Source organism: Myxocyprinus asiaticus, chromosome 6 (genome assembly GCF_019703515.2).
Source record: "Myxocyprinus asiaticus isolate MX2 ecotype Aquarium Trade chromosome 6, UBuf_Myxa_2, whole genome shotgun sequence".
Lineage (NCBI taxonomy): Eukaryota > Metazoa > Chordata > Actinopteri > Cypriniformes > Catostomidae > Myxocyprinus > Myxocyprinus asiaticus.
Window position 1 is genome coordinate 38,550,964 of NC_059349.1, and position 20,596 is coordinate 38,571,559.

Here is a 20,596-nt window from a genome sequence, read left to right on the forward strand (position 1 = left end):
AGATAAAACTTGCAACACTGTCCCTGACAAGTAATGCATTAATTGTCCAGAATTAGGCTAATATTGTACATTACTGTTTACCATAATTATTTTTAGACACATTTATTAAAATGCATCGCAACCCAACGTGTATGGCCAATTTGGGTCGCAACCCATAGTTTAGGAAACGTTATAGGACAAAATTGCCAACTAACGTAAATAATTTTGAGACAGCAAGATGCTCTTTTGAGTAACAAATTAAGATAATGCTTACTCAAAATAACTACTTCAGAAAAGGGATTCATTTTTAAGACTTAGAAAACTTGAAATGTAGTGTAGGAGTCATATTGACAACAAAACTGACGTTCTGGGGTTTGACAGCCATGGTCACAATGAATTGTCAATGTTAGAAAAAGAGCTTAAAAGGATAGTTCACCCAAAAATGAAAATTCTCTCATCATTTACCCACTCTCATGCCATCCCAGATGTGTAACACAATAGAATTTTAGAAGAATATTTCAGCTCTGTTAGTCCTTTTAATGCAAGTGAATGGTGACCAGACCTTTGAAGCTCAAAAAAATCACATAAAGGCGGCATAAAAGTAATATTGGTGCCAGATGGGCTGGTTTGAGTATTCCTGTAACTGCTGAACACTCCCGACTGGTGCCAAAAACAAAAAACATCCAGTGAGCGGCAGTTCTGTGGACAGAAATTCCTTGTTGATGAGAGAGGTCAACAGAGAATGGCCAGACTGGTTCGAACTGACAACGTCTACGGTAACTCAGATAACTGTTCTGTACTATTGTGGTGAGAAGAATAGCATCTCAGAATGCTATTCTGAGATGCGGGTTGGTGCCGTTTTGGCGGCACGAGGGGGACCTACACAATATTAGGCAGGTGGTTTTAATGTTGTGGCTGTATGTCTTCTGAAGCAATGCAATTACTTAGGGTGAGAAACAGATAAACATTTCAATCCTTTTTTATTATATATTTTTTTTAAAGATTTATTGTAAAAAAAAGACTTAAATATTGATCTGTTTCTCACCCACACCTATCATCTTTTTTAAGACATATATTTAACCACTGGAGTCATATGGATTAGTTTTATGCTGCTTTTATGTGATTTTTGGAGCTTGAAATGTCTGGCCACCATTCACTTGCACTTAATGGACATACAGAGCTGAGATATTCTTCTAAAAATCTTTGTGTTTTGCAGAAGAAAGAAAGTCATACACATCTCAAATGGCTGGAGGGTGAGTAAATGATGAGATAATTTTCATTTTTGGGTGAACTATCCCTTTAAATACAAGAGAGTAAGTAAATAATGATAGAATTGTCACTTTTGTGAACTGTTTCTTTAAGAATTAACACAAGGCTCCTGACAACATTCTAACATTTATAATGACATTTTTCTATTTACACTTGATTATTGGTCCAAATTTATTTCAGATGTCCCAGACACCACTGAGATTACATTACAGCATGTACACTATGCAGGTGTAAGTTATGAGCCTGGATCTGTATTTTTTTTACTATATGTCTGTGCAAAGCTTTTTCATCACATAGTGTGTGAATGATGCAATGTAAAACCTGGAGCTGCAGTACAGAAAATATGTCTCATGGATTGCATTTGTGCTTTGATAGACATGCTCACACAATTTTACTCAAGAAACATCTCTTTTTAGAGTTTCTATACAGTACTATGCAACTATGATAAAAACGACAGATACACGTCCATCGGCTCTTCTTGAATGCACCTCACTGCTTTATTTACAGCAGTTTTTTCCATTGATATCAAGATTTGGCATCTGAAGCCCAAGGCGTCTAGAATACTCCTGTGCATCTTGGAGCTGCTGGTTGATCAGAGGTCCAGGATGATTAGTATGTATTTTTGGATTAGAAAAAATAAAGATTCAAGACAAATATGTAAAAAAATTTCTACAACCGGCAATAACTCTCGAATGACGACATATCAACTATGTACAAAAAACATCAATAATATATTTATATATATACTTTTATCATCATCTACCCACTAAAATATATCAAAGCAGCATCTATTGGTCAATCTGAGGAACTCTTTTAGTCAAAAGTCCTGAAAATAGTTTAAATATCCTTCAGCTGTAAATGTGTGAACACCAGAAAAAAAAAAAAAAGCACAGAAAAGCAAATAAATAAAAAAATAGAGTCCAAAAATCTTTTCGGGTTGTGTGTGGTCTGAATACTGAGTAGCAGGTAGAAAAGCAGTGTCTTGTACAGGCTTCCCCTGTAGAAAGTTCACTCTTGGAAGGACATTAAAGGTTATCCTACAGTTCCCAAGTTCAACAGGTTTGCCACCAATACCTAGAGTGTACAGAGTCAGACACAACTCCATGTAGTAATGACACAGGCCACAAACAACGTAAGGCCACTTTTTTTTTTCTTAAATTCTTCTTTGTGTGTGTGTGTGTGTGTGGAGAATCAATTGTTGGATATGAGAGGAGAGTCTGAGGAGATGTAAGGTTTAAAGCAGCCTTCTGGTTGTGGTTGAGGTTAATTTCACAGTTTGTTCCATTTGACCAGTCTTTGAAACTTGGCAATATTCAAAATTAAAAACAATATGACAGGAAAGAAGCAGTTGATGTGTATTTTCTTCTTTTACTACAAAATAACGCCTGTGCCTAGTATCATCATCATACTGAGGCAGCAGAGAACTAATGTCCTGAGATTGCTTTCTGAGGGGCTTCTGATATAGAGCATGATAAAAGTCAATCTATAAAATGATGACAAAAACAATCGAATATAGCTTGTTGGGGTTAAGTAATATTAAGAGGGGTTAGACCGGGGTAGGGATAAGATGCGTCCATTTTTCTTGCTGCCATTCATATGTGTGTACGGTATGTGCTCCTCGTAACTCCCTCGTAGGCCCACCGATGAGCCCTCATCCCCATCTAAATAACACTCCCTCTGAGAGTATGAGGAAGGGTCCAGTGGGATGCTCTCCATGTTCTCCAGGTCCATATCAAACTCTTCAGTCTCAGGTGGCTTGTTCTCCTCGCTGTAGAAGAAGGAGACCTCCTGAAACGAGGGATGCAGATCGTCCCGGAGCATCTCGATGATCTCCTGGAAGATGGGCCTCATTTTCGGACTGTAATGCCAGCACATCTGCATCAGGGTATGCCTGGAAGATTAGGAAATAGACAGTGAAATTCTCAAGTATCATCTTCTAACAGCTTGAAATATCCCTATGAAGCTCATTTTAAATTTGCCTACAGACCCACGCATTTTTAGAGGCCCACCCATATAAGCCACTGTTGCTCAGTAGTGTTAACCCTATAACGCAGAGTGTATCAAATGTGATACAAAACGTTTGACGGCTCCTGTTTCTTTCTCTGTTCATGCTGACGAGCCAAACAACCTATGTATGCAAGTTTCACATGTTTATGGCACCATCTAGTGGTTATTTGTGAAAAAAGTGGTTTCAATGTTTATATCGATCTATTTAAAATGGTGGCGGACTTGCGTGAAAAGTGACTTATGTTGGTAATGATTATATTTTTTACTGATATTTTAAAATGAGTATTTGCTGAATCTAAGCTACTTGTGCTTGGGTTAAAATTTTGAATATTATTTTATTGAAAACCCCCCTTTGAAATCCATGTATCAAATATGATACATCAGGCTTTTGAGGTAAATCTCTCAAATCACTAGAGAAATTCTCACATTTCAACGAGGCCACACAAGAATTTTTTGAAAGTTAACGATTTTGTTTCTTTCTGAACACGAAAAGGGAAGTCTGAAATCATTGTAAACAGTAAAATCAAGACATATCAAGACACATTATCTGGAGCATGTACACAAAAATTCTCATTATAGCAACAAAATTGTGGCCAAAAATCTAAGTAGCTGATTAGTTTGAAAATAATTCAAATTGATTTGAACTTTACATGGCAACATTTATTAGATGCTCTAAACAAGTAATCATTACTCACCATATTTGATAAAAAAAAAAAAAAAAATCTCATTACCGAAACACACCTACCAACATCACACCTTGTTTTTTTTGTTTTTTTTTTCAGATGAACCCAAACAGTTTTAAAAAAGGTTTATGTGTAATGATTGGTATAAGGATAAATTATAATTGCCATTTAATAATTGTTAAAGTTTCTTGGCTGTGTAAATCTATAAGGTATTATGTGTTTCAGTAATGATAAAAAAGTTGCGGTAATGAAAATTCCATTCACGATTTAGTTAAATTCCACTTAAAAAATGGATAAGATCCTTCCCCCCACCCTAAATCATTATTTATGCACATTAGTGGCTACTAATATAAATATGAGACCATTTTGCCAATGTGATTTACCCTGTTGACCATGTTACAGTCTAGATCACTTGGAAAGCCTTTAAAATTATGATACACTCAAATCAAGGATATTAGCACACCAGCTTTAGCTGTATGAAAATGTATTAAAAAACAACTGATGGTACAAATACACTTAAATCAATGTTTAAGAACAATTTAAAAGGGTCATGAAATGGAGTATCAAATTTTCCTTCATATTTAGACATATAGAAGGTAACTGTACTATAAAAACATACTGTCGTCACAAAACATTGCTCATTTGTATTTACACATCCCACAAAATGAGTCATCGCACCCTTGGCCCCGCCCACTGGCGTGCAGTACAAGTCAAGCTGGCAGGTCTTTTGTGGCTAACTATTCCTAACATAACACCAAAGGAGACCCATCTGGATCCATCATTTTTAATTATTTTGTATATAAACATGAACTGCACAGACTCTTTTACCACTGCCATGTATCTCGCTGCTTTTAAAAGATGCTGTTTCAAGTTACAACTCTGAAAGGGAGAAGCAATTCTCTTTCATTCAGCTGCTGCCTCTGTCATGGACGCATTCTTTTGCCCATCTGCGCTATTTCTAATTGTTGGTTATTGACGATGGACGTCTTTGACTGTCGGAGCTATTTCGAAATGTATCTATTATTATTTTCCATTTTTTCTGTGTTCTCTATCTACATTTCCCCTCTTGCCACCTACTGGGCATACCAGTAGCACCATAGAGTAACTAATATCAGCTGTACCTAATCAGCCAGGAGAGTGTTCCAGTGGGTTTAGAGACATAGTTTTCAAATCGCTTGTGTTTTTCACAAAAAGATGGACTATATTATGTTCTTTTGGAGTTTTTGAACTGAGTTTGGATTTATGATGATCTTATGAGTCTGGAAAGATTAATAAAATAGATTTTTCGCATGCACAAACTGGTCCTGTGATAAACCAAGTGAGTTAAACTCCCATACCTGACTGGGAACCTGTGAATCATCAAGGAATTTGCCGAAAAAAGTTTGAAAACTTTCTCTTGGAGTCAACGGACATTTATCTGCTTTGGATTATATGTTTGAAGTGGACAAAAATACTTGGGAGTACAACATTTTCGACATGGATGAATCAAATGAATTGCAAGTGCCTGCCGCTAAGGCAGAGAAAGACTCTTTAACAAAACTTAGCAGGGCACACAGAGGCAAATTAGGAGCGTGTACCCACAAAATGAATGAAATGAAAGCAATACAAAATGAAACCAGAGATGTTAACAAAGTGAAGCAACTGCTAAAAGCATTTAACAATTCCCTTGATGAGTTTCAACAAATTAATGAGTCATTGCAAATTTTGCAACCTGTGGATGAAAGAAAAGCTGAACAAGAAAATTGGTTCGAGCCTAAAATGGAACATTTTAAAGAATTTTTAACAGAGACAAAATCTTGGCTCTCAAATTCACAGCGAAATTCTGCATCCTGAGTCTGTTATATTGAGGGATCTTGAAAGTAGCGTTTACCCTGATGAAAGTGTGTCTGATAATATACGTTAGCGGGCACTGTAAAACGTATCTAAATCATCCAAATCTAGCAGCTTGTCCTCTTCAGCATCATCCACAGGCTCGGTGCGCATAAAAGCCGAAGCTGAAAAGGCCGCTTTAATGGAATGGGCTGCTGCCATCGATAGGAAACAATCACTAGATATGGAAGAAACAAAGTTAAAAGCATTAAAGGAGAAATTCGTTTTGGATACTGACATTGCAGCAACAAATGCTAAAATTAAAGTCTTTAAGAGTTTTGATGCAGCAGCACCGGGAGATGATATGAACAAATACTTTGATGAAGGAAAAAAGCAATTCACTTCTACAGATATTGAACAAGCCACATCCCCTGGCAAATATACGTCTCTTGAAGCTATTTCAAAAACTCCCCTTCAAAGGACAATGCTTGAGAACCACCACAGATTTTTCAAACGGCAAAGGAAGTAAAGGTAAAGTCAGGTGATACAGCGGGGTAACAGATTCACTTAGGACTGGTGTGGATGTCACAAACTTGCATACTGCCTCTAATGTAAAACCTGGACAGCAACATGACCTGGTTAAAATCCTGCTCAGGCAGCAGAACCTTTTACTAGGGAGTCTTTACTAGGGAGATTCTGGTTTTTAATGGTAATCCTCTTCATTTTATGTGCTTTTTGTGAACATTTGATCATGCAATTGAAAGTAAAACCCAATATAAAAAAGACAGGCTCTACTACCTTGAATGTATACATCTGGTCAGCCTAGAGACTTAGTTCGTAGTTTCCTGCACATGGATCCATAAAGAGGTTATTCAATGGCAAAGCAACTGCTTAAAAAAACTTTGGTGATGAAATAAGAATATCTAATGCCAATATCGAAAGGACAGTGAATTGGCCAAATATCAGAACAGATGATAACCAAGCACTACAAGCTTATGCTCTTTATCTGAGAGGATGTTGTAATACAAGAGCTCAGCTATATGGATGAACTTGATTCCTCTAATCTCAAGCTCATACGTATATTCAAAACTGCCATATAAAATAAAAGAAAAATGGAGATCAGTAGCTCATGATATTATGGAACGACAGGACCAAAGACCAAAGTTCAAAGACCTTGTGGCCTTTCTGGAGAGACAAGCGAAAATGGCCTCTGATCCTATGTTTGGTAACCTTCAGGATTATTCAATAGGCAGACGACAGCAGAAAGTCACAGTCAGAAGCTACAAGCAACCAATTTCTGACAAACCAAGAAGCAGCTTTGCGACAGCAGTCACAATAGTTACTCCAAAACCACAGACAAATAAATGGGTATAACTGTCATACAAAGAGCCAAACAAATACAACAGCACACCTTGCTTATTTTGCACTGGTGACCACCTACTTACCAACTGTCAGCAACTGAAGGAACAGCCAAATAAGGAGAAGGTGGAGTTCCTGAAAGAGAAGGTTCTTTGTTTTGGTTGTCTGACAAAAGGTCATCTTAGCAAAAATTGCCAAAAAAGATGACCTGTGAAAACACCCGAAAAAGACAAAGAGGAAAACAAAAAGAGAAATGGACAAACTGAGTGACTAACTCAAATTGTGAAACCACAGACCTGGTGGTCAGGTAAAGGCTGTAAGGATGAGGCAGCAGTAAGCAGTACTTTAGTCTCCCTAAGACTGAATGAATGTAACTGGGCAGGAAAGGAATGGTTGCTTGCTATTACCCCAGTACAAGTAAAACTGGTAAAAGGAACTAAGATGGTTGCTGCATATGCCTTTTTAGATCCAGGTAGTTCAGCCACTTTCTGCACTGAGAACCTGATGAAAAAACAGAAATCCTGCTAAAGACCATGGCAACAGAGAAAGTCACAACCTACGAGGTAAATGATCTGGATGTTTGTGATGTAGAGGGTAATTAATTTCTTCCTTTCCCCAGAGTGTATACACAAAATATCATCCCTGTTTCCAAAGAGAACATTTTCACTGTTAAAGATCTAGCAAAATGACCCTACCTGAAAGATGTTAAATTAACAGAAATTGATGCTGAGGTTGAACTTATGATTGACATTAATAACCCAAAAGCAATGCAGCCCTGGCAAATAGTAAATAGTCAGAACAATGGACCTTATGCTGTAAGAACAATCTTTGGGTGGGTAGTCAATGGGCCTCTTGATTGCACTGAAAGTGGGGAAGCAGGTCCTCCTAAAGTGACAGCAAACTGAATTTCAGTTGAAAATTTACAAGAATTACTTATCAAGCAGTACAACCAGGACTTTACTGAAAGACTTTATGATGAAAAAAGGGAAAGGTCCATGGAAGATAAAAGATTTATGAACATTGTATCCAACAAAATAACCTTAAGAGATAATCATTACTACTTACCTTTGCACTTTTGTCAAGATGTTGTGATCATGCCCAACAACCAGCAGATGGCTCTACAGCATGCAATAAGTCTCCTTAAAAGGCTGAAAAAGGATGAAACCTTGGTTTCATGGAGGATTTGTTAGAAAAAGGATATGCAGAGAAAATCCCCCAAGAACAGCTTGACAGGTCAGATGGAAAAGTCTGGTACATACCACATCACGGGGTGTATCACAAATGTAAGGAAACAATATGCGTAGTGTTTGACTGCACGTCATTCAGAGATGTGTCCCTTAATAGAGTGCTTCTACAGGGTCCAGATTTAGCAAATGCTCTCATTGGAGTCCTCTTAAGATTCTGCCTAGAACAGACTGCATTCATGGCAGATATTCAAGGTATGTTTCATCAAGTTAAGAGTCCATCCCAAGCATACTGACTTTCTCAGGTACTTGTGGTGGCCAAATGGTTACCTTGATAAAAGACTGTAAGAATACAGGATGAAAGTTCACCTCATTGGTGCCGTATCTTCACCAAGTTGTGCCAATTTTGCCTTAAGGAGGACAGCAGATGAAAATGAAGATACCTACGGCAAGGAAGTTATTGACACCATTCAACATGGCCAAAGATTTAAAATAAGTGTGAGCTAAAGGTGGAGTCAAGTTAACCAAATGGGTCAGTAACAGTAAAGCAGTCTTGTCTTCACTACCTGATGCTGAAAAGGGAAAGCTAATTCAAAAACTGGATTTAGACAGTGAAAAGTTACCTGTCGAAAGGGCCCTGGGTGTACAGTGGAATACCGAAGATGATACATTCATAAAACAGATGATCAACATAAAACATAAGACTCTGACCAGAAGAGGTATTCTTTCTGTTGAAAACTCAGTCTATGATCCACTTGGCTTCTTGGCCCAATTCACGCTAAAAGCGCAACAGATTTTGCAGGAACTAGCAAATAGACTTTCCATTATCCGAGATCTGTCAAAACCAAGCCAATGGAGACACACAAATTCAAAAAACAATCCAGCAGATTACGCATCTCGAGGGTTGGATGCAAATGCCCTTCTAGAAGCGAAATGCTGTATACATGGCCCTGATTTCATAAAATTAGATGAGGAGGACTGGTGTAACCCCCTAGCAACCTATGCTATCGAATCAAATGACCCAGAGGTCAAAAAGACCACACTTGTCATTGCACTTGCTCTAAAGAAAGAGCCAAAAGGTCCAACAACTAAGTTAATTGAATATTACTCTCAGTGGAACAAGCTTAAAAGAGCTGTCACTGTGGATTATAAGATTCAATAAGTTCCTCAAATAAAGACTGAAAATATAAACCTGCAGCCAATGAAATAGTTCCTGACCAAAACTCTAACCTCACTTTTCTTTTTTTTTTTCTTTTTTAAATCAAATTTTTATTCAAAACTGCTTGCAGTGTTACCCCACTTCCCATGCTGAAATAGTTCTTTGTGTGGCTACTGATAGTTCCATGTTGGCAATGTCCAAGGAGTACATCCAATGCGGCCAGTCAAGAGAGTGTGGAGGTTCCCAACGTAATGTCTTGGCTGCAGTCAATCCAGAGAATAACAGTCTATTCAGAAGCAGTGAAAAACTGAAGGATGAATCGTCATTTAAAAGTAGAAGTTTGGGACAACATGGTATATCCACCTCAAGAATGTCCTTCAAAGTCGCAGAAACCTGTGACCAGAACTTGTTCACTTTAAGGCAGTCCCAAAACATGCATTTATAAGTGCCTTCATAACCCTTGGAACATAGATCACAATTAGGGGACGGGGAAAGTTTCATTAAATAACGTTTCCTGGGGGTGAGGTACATCCTGTGAACCAGTTTATAATGAATTAGCTGTAAATTACGTTTTTTTGAGACCTGTCTGATATTGGACCATATCGTATCCCAACAACTATCATCATTATTGGGCTCTGTGCTTATGCCGCATATATCTCTATACCAGACGTCCAATATTGGTAAGTGTTTATAAGAGGCTTCCAAAAACAACAAATATAAAGATGATACCATACTCCTTGTCCTGCCTCTTTCTGCTATTGTCGTGCGCAGCATGATAGAAGGAATTGTAGTACCCCATGGAACTCCATACGCTTGCATGGTGGATCTCAAATGTAGGTAAAAGAAAAAGGAGGTCCATGGCAAATTATACTCTGCTCGCAAGTCGTTAAAAATCCGTAAACCATCCTTCCCCCATATATCAGCTAAAACGTGCATGCCTCTGTCGCTCCACTCTGAGAAAACAAATGGTTTATTATACGTGAGAAGATTAAAATTATGAAAGATAGGAGAATGAGCGTGCCATTTGAGATCATTTTGAGAAAGTTTAGATGCGGCGCGCCAGACAGAGAGAAGATACATTACTGGGCTCAACCGCCTCCTTGCACTCTTTAAGGGAATATTACAATATAATAAATCTTGTAATATATGAGGCAATGCCATATTCTGTTCAACTGGTTGCCAAGAAACAAGAGATCCAGGATCGAACCACACTGTGAGAGGTCGCAAAATAAATGCCCAATGGTAGTATTTAAAGTTTGGTAATGCGAGGCCCTCAGCCTCCTTACTACGCTGCATAGTTAAAGATTTTACTCGGGGAGGCTTGCCATTCCTCATGAACTTGGAAGTCAATGATTGTAATTTAGTTCAGTAATTGGAGGGTGGCAAAAGTGGTAGCATAGAGGGAAAATAAATTATGCGAGGTAGAACATCCATTTTAATGACAGAAATCCTAGCTAAGGATAATGGTAGAGCAGACCAATGGGTCAGATCGGTGTCTATGCGATTGTTTATACCTTGTAAGTCTTTTAAAGCTATTGTATGTAGTGATGGAAATATATCAATACCCAGATGCCTAAAACTAGATACTATCAGTATACCTGCAGGAAGGTTTAACTGAGCAGATGAGTTATTTAAATGCACCAAGGCAGATTTAGACCAATTGATCTTATAACCAGAAAGAGAACCCAAAAAATTTAATGTAAAAGGAACATGTGGAATTTAAATAGAAGTATCACTGATATATAATAAAATATAATCTGCATAAAGAGATATTCTGTGTGAGGTGTTACAGAAAGTAATAGTCTCACCCTGGTATGCTGGCGGATTTCTTGAGCTAATGGTTCGAGAGAGAGGGCACCCTTGGCGGGTCCCACACGAAATTGAAAACTGTGGTGAGCAGATGCCTCCTGTCATCACCACCGCTGAAGGATTAGCGTATAAGACTTTGACCATGCTAATATAGTCCTTGCCTAACCCAAAGTGTTCCAAATCTGCCCAAAGATATTGCCACTCAAACAAAGGCTTTTTCAGCATCCAAATGTAGTGTAGCACACGGCAAACTGATTCCACTAGCAACGTGAATGATATTTAATACACGGCGTACATTATCAGCTGCCAAACGTGATTTAATAAAACCAGTTTGGTCATTGTGCACCAGCTTAGTCATAAAAGTATCCAAACGAGTGGCCAAAACTTTAGCATACAATTTAATGTCATTATTTAAAAGAGACAATGGTCTATGATTCCCACACTGAGTCAAATCCTTGTCAGGCTTAGGTAGCAGAGTAATAATAGCCATGTAAGCATTACTATTGAACGCACCCTTACAAATAGAATAACTGATCATGTCCAACAAGGGCTGACCCAACTCTTCCCAAAAACATAACATACAGCTCTGGAGGAATTCCATCTCACCACGGTGACTTCCCTTTCTTCACTGACATGAGAGCTTCCTTCAATTCCTCTAGTAAGATTGGAGCATTCAAAGATGCTACCTCTGCATCAGAAAGATATGAGAGGGAAAGATCCTGAAGAAATTTGTTACACTTAGTCTCATTAAAGACAAGACTGGATTTATATATCTTATAAAAAGACTTAAACTCTGCATTAATACCTTTAGGTTCGCTTATCAAGCCGTCAGAAGTTTGAATCGTCATAATATTTGAATATTTTTCACTGTTCTTCAACCTAAGAGCTAAAAGATGACTCGGCTTGGCCCCATTGAAATAATAAGTTCTCCTAATTTTGTGCATCAAAAACTCAGCTCTACGCCATAATAAGAAATTAAGTTCTGCACGTGTCACTATTATTTGTTGCCGCACTCTCGGAGTATGAATTCTGCTGAAGTCTCTCTAACCTGCTTAGTTCCGACTCAAGAGCACTTATTTGACTTAATCTAGTTATACTGAAATCCCGTATGCAGCCCTTTATGGCATCCCAAAAAAGCTAGGATCGTCCACCGATCCAGCATTCACCTCTATAAACCACCTTAATTTCTCTTTAAGCGCTGCACAAAAATCTATTTTTTTGCAGAAGTGTGTTGATAAAACACCAGCGAGCAGCCTTAATTTGTGCAGACACAAGAGAAAGTTTAGCGGAGACAACACTATGATCCAATAGAGGACATGACATTATTCCAGCACTATGTATTTCTGAATATGAAGCTGAAGATATGAGAATATAATCCAATCTAGAATAGCTTTTGTGTCTCAAAGAATAAAACGTGTACACTCTCATATTGGGATGTAAGGTGCGATATACATCAATTAAGCTAAAATCGGACATAAATTTACATAGAGCTATAGTTGAAAAAGACTGTGATGGATGATTTTGTAAACAAGAACGATCAAGGGATGCATCCGCTACGATGTTTATATCGGCCACAATAATAAAGAAACAATCCTGAATTCTTTATAAAGTTGTAACTAACGCAGGAAAAACATTTGGGTCAAATTGAGAGAATTGAGGTGTGTAAATAAAAGTGAAATTACGACTAGCTATGTATGCTTTTATGTATGACACTCTGCCATCCTCACAGCTATACCTTTCCAATATGTTAAAAGAAAGCCTTCAACACAACAAATGAGCCCCGAAATTTACTGTCTAATGAAGTTGATGCCGCTACATAATAATATTTATTAGAGAACCTCTGGACGTCTGGTTTCCTCAAATGCGACTCCTGGATAAGTGCCAGATCAACGCGCTGTCTATCCAAAAAATCAAGACAGGCAGTTTGTTTAATGGGACTGCTTAAACCATTCACATTCCAGCTAATTATGTGAAGTGTTTCCACTGTCATTCTTTATAACTATGAAATAACAAAAGAAAAACCATCATTGTTGCCCAACACTTACAAATACCAAGACTGGACTGAACCTTCCAACAAAACATATCACTACAGAGCGAAAAATATCCACCCACCATAGTCACCATAACCCCACGAACACCCAGTTTCCCACAAAAGTAAAGAGGCACATAATCTCAGTGAACAAAAGAGATCAGGTGAACGAACAACAATCTGTTAGACAACGTGACCCCGAGAAAGTCGGCAGACACCATGGTTCCACCTACCCCTCACTCCTACGTCATAGCTTATTAACAAAATAAAACGTTTACCAGATAGGCTATCAATATAAGGCAAATGTCAATATTATGCTTCAATCTAACTGATTCAGGCATCTCAGTTCAAGCATCCATCATGATTTATGAACTGTGTCGTATTACCCTTCTTCACCGTCCTGTGTGGCCAAACCACTTAGAAAGTCCTCAACCTCCAGCAGGGACTTAAAGATGTGTTGTGACGAACCTTGGGTAAGCTTAAGTAGTGCCGGATAGATCAAGAAGGACTGGTAGCCTTATTGGTGACCTCCATGAAGGTGTGGCGGCGGTTAATGGTGACAGCACTGTAATCTGCCGTAAACCTGAAATCTCTCCCGTTGACCTTGGGTGAAGATTTTCTGGCTGCCTTAAGAATCCGATCATGGTCTGTAAAATGCAGCATTTTCATGATGACCGTCCGAGGCCTTCCTACGTTGTTTGGAAGTCCAATGTGGTGGTCTCTCATAGACACCGGTGTTGTGTTGGCCAGCGAAGGAAACCATACCGGCAAAGACCTTGAGATATAGGACAGGAGGTTGGTAGCTTCCACAACCTCTGGTAAGTTCACAATGTGTACATTATTCCTGCGACTCAGATCTTCCAAATCTGCAAGCTTCTCCTCGTAGGCCACATTTTCGTGGCGCATTTTTCACAATTTTTTCCATCTTGTTGACTCGGCTGTTCAAGCTAGAATATCAAAAATCAAAGGTTGCTAACCACACACTGAATTGCAAAACAGACTGAAAAGGGTCTAGCAAAAAGATACAACTTTATTAAATTTGCATCCTAAAGGAATGTGCAAAGTGAGTTAAAAGCCAGACCAACAAAGGGAGCAGACGTTTCAACTCACTTTGCACATTTTTTTAGGATGCAAATTTAATAAAGTTATATCTTTTTGCTAGACCATTTTCAGTCTGTTTTGCAATTCAGTGTGCGGTTAGCAACCTTTGATTTTTGACTCACTCTTTTTGGCTCTACACACCTGAAGCCAAATTATTTCGATTAGTTTGAGCGCAACAACTCTCTGAATAGCTCTGTCTGAATGTTGTCTAATCATTCCTGCAGCATTTTGAACTGTGCTTCAATAAAAACCTGTTGCTTCTCCATAGCTGAAGCAATCATGGCCGCGAGGTACTCCTCCATCTTGTCCGCCTTGTGTGCTTGTTCTCGTTGCGTTTGCTTGCCGGAAAATTATAGTTGGTACTAATCCTGCCTGTCCTGCTCTCTCCCTGTCTGTTTACGATACTATCAGAGCATTAGTGGGCAAGGCCAAGGGTGCAATGACGCATGTTGTGGGGCGTGTAAATACAACAGAGCAATGTCTTGTGATGTCACGAACACAGATTGCAAAATGAAACATTTCAGAATGGTGGGAACTATGAATGCTCTTTTTAGACTGGGTAGGAAGTTTTGAGTTCTGAAATGTACAATATGATTTTACAGTACAGTTACCTCTTATATCAAGGAAAATTTGATTCTCCATTTCATGAGCCCTTAAACTTTTAGGCCTGACTAAAAATGGGCAAGACAGACAACATGACTATGTTTAATTAATTATTTTAAATATGTGTTTTTTGGAGCTTCAAAGTTTTGGTCACCATTTACTTGCATTGTATGGTCTTACAGAGCTGAGATAGATATTCTTCTAAAAATCTTTGTTTTTGTTCTGCAGAAGAAAGACACACATCTGGGATGGCATGAGGGCGAGTAAATGATGAGATAATATTCACTTTTGGGTGAACTCTCCCTTTAAGTAGCGGCATGGCACAGCTGAACAATAGTGCAAGAAACAGAGTTGGAGTACTTTAGAAAGGGTTTCTGTTCGCATCGCCAGAAGAATGCACATTGGAGAACTGTTAACCCAAATAAACATCATAAAAATAATTTTGTTCTGATATTTGTTAATACTTGAACTTAACTTTAAAGCAAACATTTACAGTGGTAAATAACACTTACTCACACATCCACTCAAAATCCGAAAGCGCACCTGAACATGCTTCTAGATTTACAGCTAACTGTGGCTATTCATGAGTAGCGGGAATCTAGCTAACTATTATTCTGACACAATTCAATCTGTAATAACAGTTCCATCTAAAACACCTGTGACCTTGACTGTAGGTCTAAGGAGCCCCCTTGAGGACAAAACTGGAATGTGTTACATTACTTTTATAAGTTGACATGGACATTAATAGAGAGGAAAATGAAAATTTACTTGCATTTGCATTATGTCATCTAAATGACTAAATGTAAATGTAAATGTAAAATACTCACAATCTGTCTGCGCAGTTGTCTGGTCTGTCTAGGTATCCTCCTTCCATCACAAACTTAAGAACCTGTTCATTGGATAGGCCCTGGTAGGGCTGCTCAGCCAGAGTACTGATCTCCCATAACACCACACCGAATGACCTGAACAAGCACAGTACAGGTCATGAGCAACTAAAACAGGCTGTTCTCAAGGGATTGATTTGGCAGAGTCCTAATGACGCATGCTGGCATGTGGTTGTTTATGTCTGTGCACATGGTCAGCTCACCAGCAGTCTGAGTGAGCGGTGAAGACTCCATCCTTCAGCGACTCGGGGGCCATCCATCTCACAGGAAGCAGGCCCTTCCCACCCTTCCTGTAGTAATCCGTCTCATAGATGTCTCTTGTCATGCCAAAATCTGGCAGCCAAGAACACAGGAATCAAAACATCATTAGAAAGCTTTTAAAATAACAGATTACACAATCCATGTATGAGATACTACAGCACATCCTGTGCTTCACTGGCACATTTACATTCTTTATAATCACAAGTTGATGTTCTCAGCAGCTCATCTTGTCGATCACAAACAGCATGTTTTAGCAAGCACATTTTACTAGCCTCATGTAGTAATTGGCAAAATCAAATGCAGCGAATTTCAGAACTAAACTCAGAGACTACAGAATATTATGGTAGTGTACCTCCGATTTTTACAGTCAGATCTTCGGCCACCATGCAGTTCCTGGCAGCAAGGTCTCGGTGCACAAACTTCTTGGCGTTCAGGTATGCCATGCCATCTGCTATCTCCGCGGCCATTTGAATCATCTCTTTCAGAGTTGGAGGAGGCCGGCCTGGGTTATTCTGTCACAAAGCCATCAACCAACATGGTAAAACACAAATTCACAGCAGTAGAATAAAGTAGATACAAAAACACTGTTGTGAAAGATGGTGTAGGTGAAATGTAGTAAATTTTAATAATACTGTAACTTTAATGGTGCAGAACTGATCATTTCAAAAGCTGTACCAGGTCTGATAATGTGTATTAACAAAGGTATTGGTGACTCTTCTGGTGTGGTTTGATACCTCTGAGTCAGGTCTGAGAGAACGCAGGTAACTTTTCAGATCTCCATGTGTCATGAGCTCCATCACTACCAGTGTGGGCTGACCTTTAGATACCACACCAAGAAGCCTCACCTAACCAACAAAATCATGTTAGTTACCATTACAGCAGAATATAAGGGAATAATCAAGATCTGTATGGTGACAGTTTACCAGCCCCTATTTTTATGCTAATGCAACAGACACAAATTTCTATAACAACAAAGCATTGTAATGCAAGTTTTAAGATTTGAATATGCACAAGTGCAAATAAGATTTGAGAGCTATGGCACACCGGAAGATTTGCAGCAAATAATGACATAAAGGCGCTGTGAAATCAAAATTGAAGTTTTGCTGCTTTTAGTCCATATCTATTAGCTTTAAGGTCATCTATATGCTAGTGAACTTCTAAACACTGACAACATTAATTTTCAGAAGATATAAGCATTTAAAATATGCAATCTTTCTCTTCTGGCTAAAAAGACTCCATGACATCCATGATGTCACAGAGGTTGAGAAACCTTGTCCAATCAAATGCTTTCTATAATGAGAACGCACCCTCCCCCTACAACTGTTCATCGCTTTTGGCTGAGTTCTATCTGGCGCTGATCATGCCTTCGCAGGGCACTTTGAAGGGAGCAAAATCCATGCAGTAGGGTTGTTCCAAACAGAACTGCCAATAAGAATCGTTTAAAAAAATTAGTTCTGACTGACCATTTTCACCTTTCAGCCATCGGAAGCTCTCATAGTGTAGGGTAATTGTCTTTAAAGGGAATAGGGCATAAGGATGATCACTTCTGAATGGGACGTGCCAAAACGGGAGCTAGAGGCGAGGAAAGTTGCTGGAGTTTATTCATATTTTTTGTGCAGCCAGAGGTTTCTTTGATGTACAGCTCAAGTAAGTGCTGTTTATTCTTTATGCTTACTGTGATTCAAAACATGGATATATAATCTTTTACTAGCTTGTTTCTCATTCATCTGCATTAGACATGTACAACTGCTCAAGCCTCGTAGTAAGCGAAGACCTTGATGTGCTGTGTACGTTTGTGGGCTGGTTATGGATTAATGTTGCCAGTTAGATCATCGTTCGGTTCTCAAGTCTTTAGAAAAGCTGGCCAGTATTGAAATTGCTGCTCAAGTTTCCCAGATAAGCAGCTCTGGCATGAGCAGCACGGTGGAAAGGGGTTTGTGTGTGTGTGGGTGTAAACTAAAGCCTATTTAGCTATTTTTTTTAAATAGGACGAGTTGTTCGACATGTCCCACCCCTATTTTCTGTTTCAGTAGGAAATATGTCAAAACACCAAATCGAACTGCGCTTGTCAAGGCACTTCACGGGGACATTACATTTCTGTCTGTTCCTCCAACAAAGAAAGAAGACCTGCAATACTGTGCACGAGTCGTATGGACTAATTTTAATGTATTTTTATTAGTGCCCAACCGATATATCGGTCGGCCAATACTATCGGCCAATATTAGCCTTTCACCGATATATCGTGGTATATATTTTACTCTCCGTGGCAACGAGCTTACAGCTAACAAGCTAACCACGTAGCTACTTTCATTGTTGTCAGCTGAGTGGAAGCTAATGAGTAAACATGTATTCACCAAACTGTTTTGTTCACATGTATTCAGTTTGGTACCCCCTTCAACCGAACAATTCCAGTCGTTGCATTTACAAAATGTAATATATAAAAGTCTAGTTTTCCAGACATTAAAATAGGATGCGTAATAAAAGTAGATTTAATAAATAGTATATTCACTCTGTGTAAATTATAATATATAGGAACTGTATCTAAAATAAATGAGGGGTGATAAATACTAATACAATAGGCTGGAAAAATAGACATTTATTCATTTTAATAGCCTATATTTTTGAATGTGTTGAAACTTGACACTGGGCGACGCACCCTAAAAACGGCACTGTTAGATCGGTTTCATGCTGAAGAGCCGCTTAAAAGTACGTTTTTTTTCCCTCTCTCGTAAATGTAAACGAGTGTAAATGCCAACATCATCATATGTCGAAAGGACTGATGCCTGTCAACCAAAACATGAGCTCACTGATGTCATTAAGTGAGTCTGCTTTTTTATTCCATCAGTTACTCCTGGTCGGAGACTGCCGTATATATTAAGTTTATACGTAGGGTTACGTTCTACATAAATTGAATGGTGCAACGCTCAAATATTTAGTAGAGAGTAAATTGTGACTTAGTGCCCATTTAAGCCACAACTAGGCTAAGTTGTAATGTACGTATAGCTGGTGCAACCAGCCCCTGATGTTTATTTAGCAATTTATTTTATTTTTTATTTATCTTTATTTTAATGGTCAGCCACTGACTGATACTAAACAGTACTGATGTTTATTTAGCTATTTATTGTATTTTTATTCTTTATTTAAATGGTCAGCAATTGACATACTAAACATACAGTACTGATGTTAATTAAGCTATTTATTTTATTTGTATTTATTCTTTATTTTAATGGTGGGCAATTGACTTATACTAAACATACAGTACTGATTTTTATTTAGCTATTTATTGTGTTTTTATTTATTCTTTATTTAAATGGTCAGCAATTGACTGATACTAAACAATACTGATGTTTATTTAGCTATTTATTGTATTTTTATTTATTCTTTAGTTTCTCAGTGTTCATTTCTAGAATTTGTTGACAATGTATAATAATAATGTCAAATGTTCTTTGATAAAAGTATTTGTTCTGAGTACCTTTGCATAGTGATATCGGTGCAAAATCGGTGAAAATCCACACAGAAAAGGTCTGTTTTCATTCCAGCTCCAAAATTAGCAATATCGATCACCATATCGGTAATCAGTGAATTTTCCCTCTCTAAAATCGGTATCGGTCTCAAAAATCCCACATCGGTTGGGCTCTAATTTTTATTGTGCTTTTTAGTAGGGGTGTAACGGTACATGTATTCGTCCAGAACCGTCACGGTACTGACGTCATCGTTCGGTGCATGCAGTCAGACTAAGAACACATTTGAGTCAGTCACAGGCGATCCACACGTCAATCCAGAAGGGGGCGTGCGCGGTAATGCAACGCTGTTTGCTAACCACCACAACAGGAAAAAGAGCAGAAGAAGAAGAGACCATCTATGCACAACCCAAAACAAGAATGGCTTCTCCTAATGCACAAGTTTTATTTTTCATTATTCTATTTATTTTGCACTTTTATAACTCAAGAGATGCTTTTCAGTTTTGTAGCTGTTTGTGACCAAATACCTTTTGTTTTTTATCAACCCTACAAAAAAATATGGCCTGTGCATGAGTGCATTCTGTTTACTGCTTAGTGCTTAATACACTAAAGGAGGCTGTACTGTACCAACTACCTCAGGGGGGACTAAATGCCGCTAGGTGGAACAAACTATAATTTGCACTACTGTCTGTTCAAAATAAATGAAAAGAAACCTAGCATTTGGGATTTGTTGCTTTTACCTGTTGTACCGAACTCGTATCGAACTGTGACCCCAAAACCGAGGTACGTACCGAACCGTGACTTCTGTGTACCGTTACACCCCTACTTTTTAGTAATCTTTGGAGTTTGAAAACCCCTGGTCACTATATGCTTTTTGTTGCATGCAGCTTGGAGATTCTGCAGAACTGAACGCAGAAAGAAAGTCACAGGGGTTTGAAATTACACAAAGTTGAATAAATTATGAGAATTTTTCAAAGTAGTCCTTTAAAAGGGAAATTC

General features: G+C 38.4%; 1 protein-coding gene across 2 annotated transcripts in view; it reads right to left on the minus strand.

Annotated features, from left to right (window-relative positions):
* Positions 1–1,405: 1,405 nt before the first annotated feature.
* LOC127442204 (insulin receptor-like) overlaps positions 1,406–20,596 on the minus strand; it is a 121,667-nt gene continuing 102,476 nt past the window's right edge. For both annotated transcript variants that reach the window (XM_051700051.1, XM_051700052.1), the window contains 5 exons: positions 16,871–16,981; positions 16,489–16,648; positions 16,079–16,208; positions 15,819–15,953; positions 1,406–3,139 (listed from right to left, as the gene is read on the minus strand). In XM_051700051.1, the coding sequence (XP_051556011.1) occupies positions 2,785–3,139; positions 15,819–15,953; positions 16,079–16,208; positions 16,489–16,648; positions 16,871–16,981 (891 nt within the window). In that variant the 3' untranslated portion in view covers positions 1,406–2,784. The remainder of the gene's footprint in view (positions 3,140–15,818; positions 15,954–16,078; positions 16,209–16,488; positions 16,649–16,870; positions 16,982–20,596) is intronic.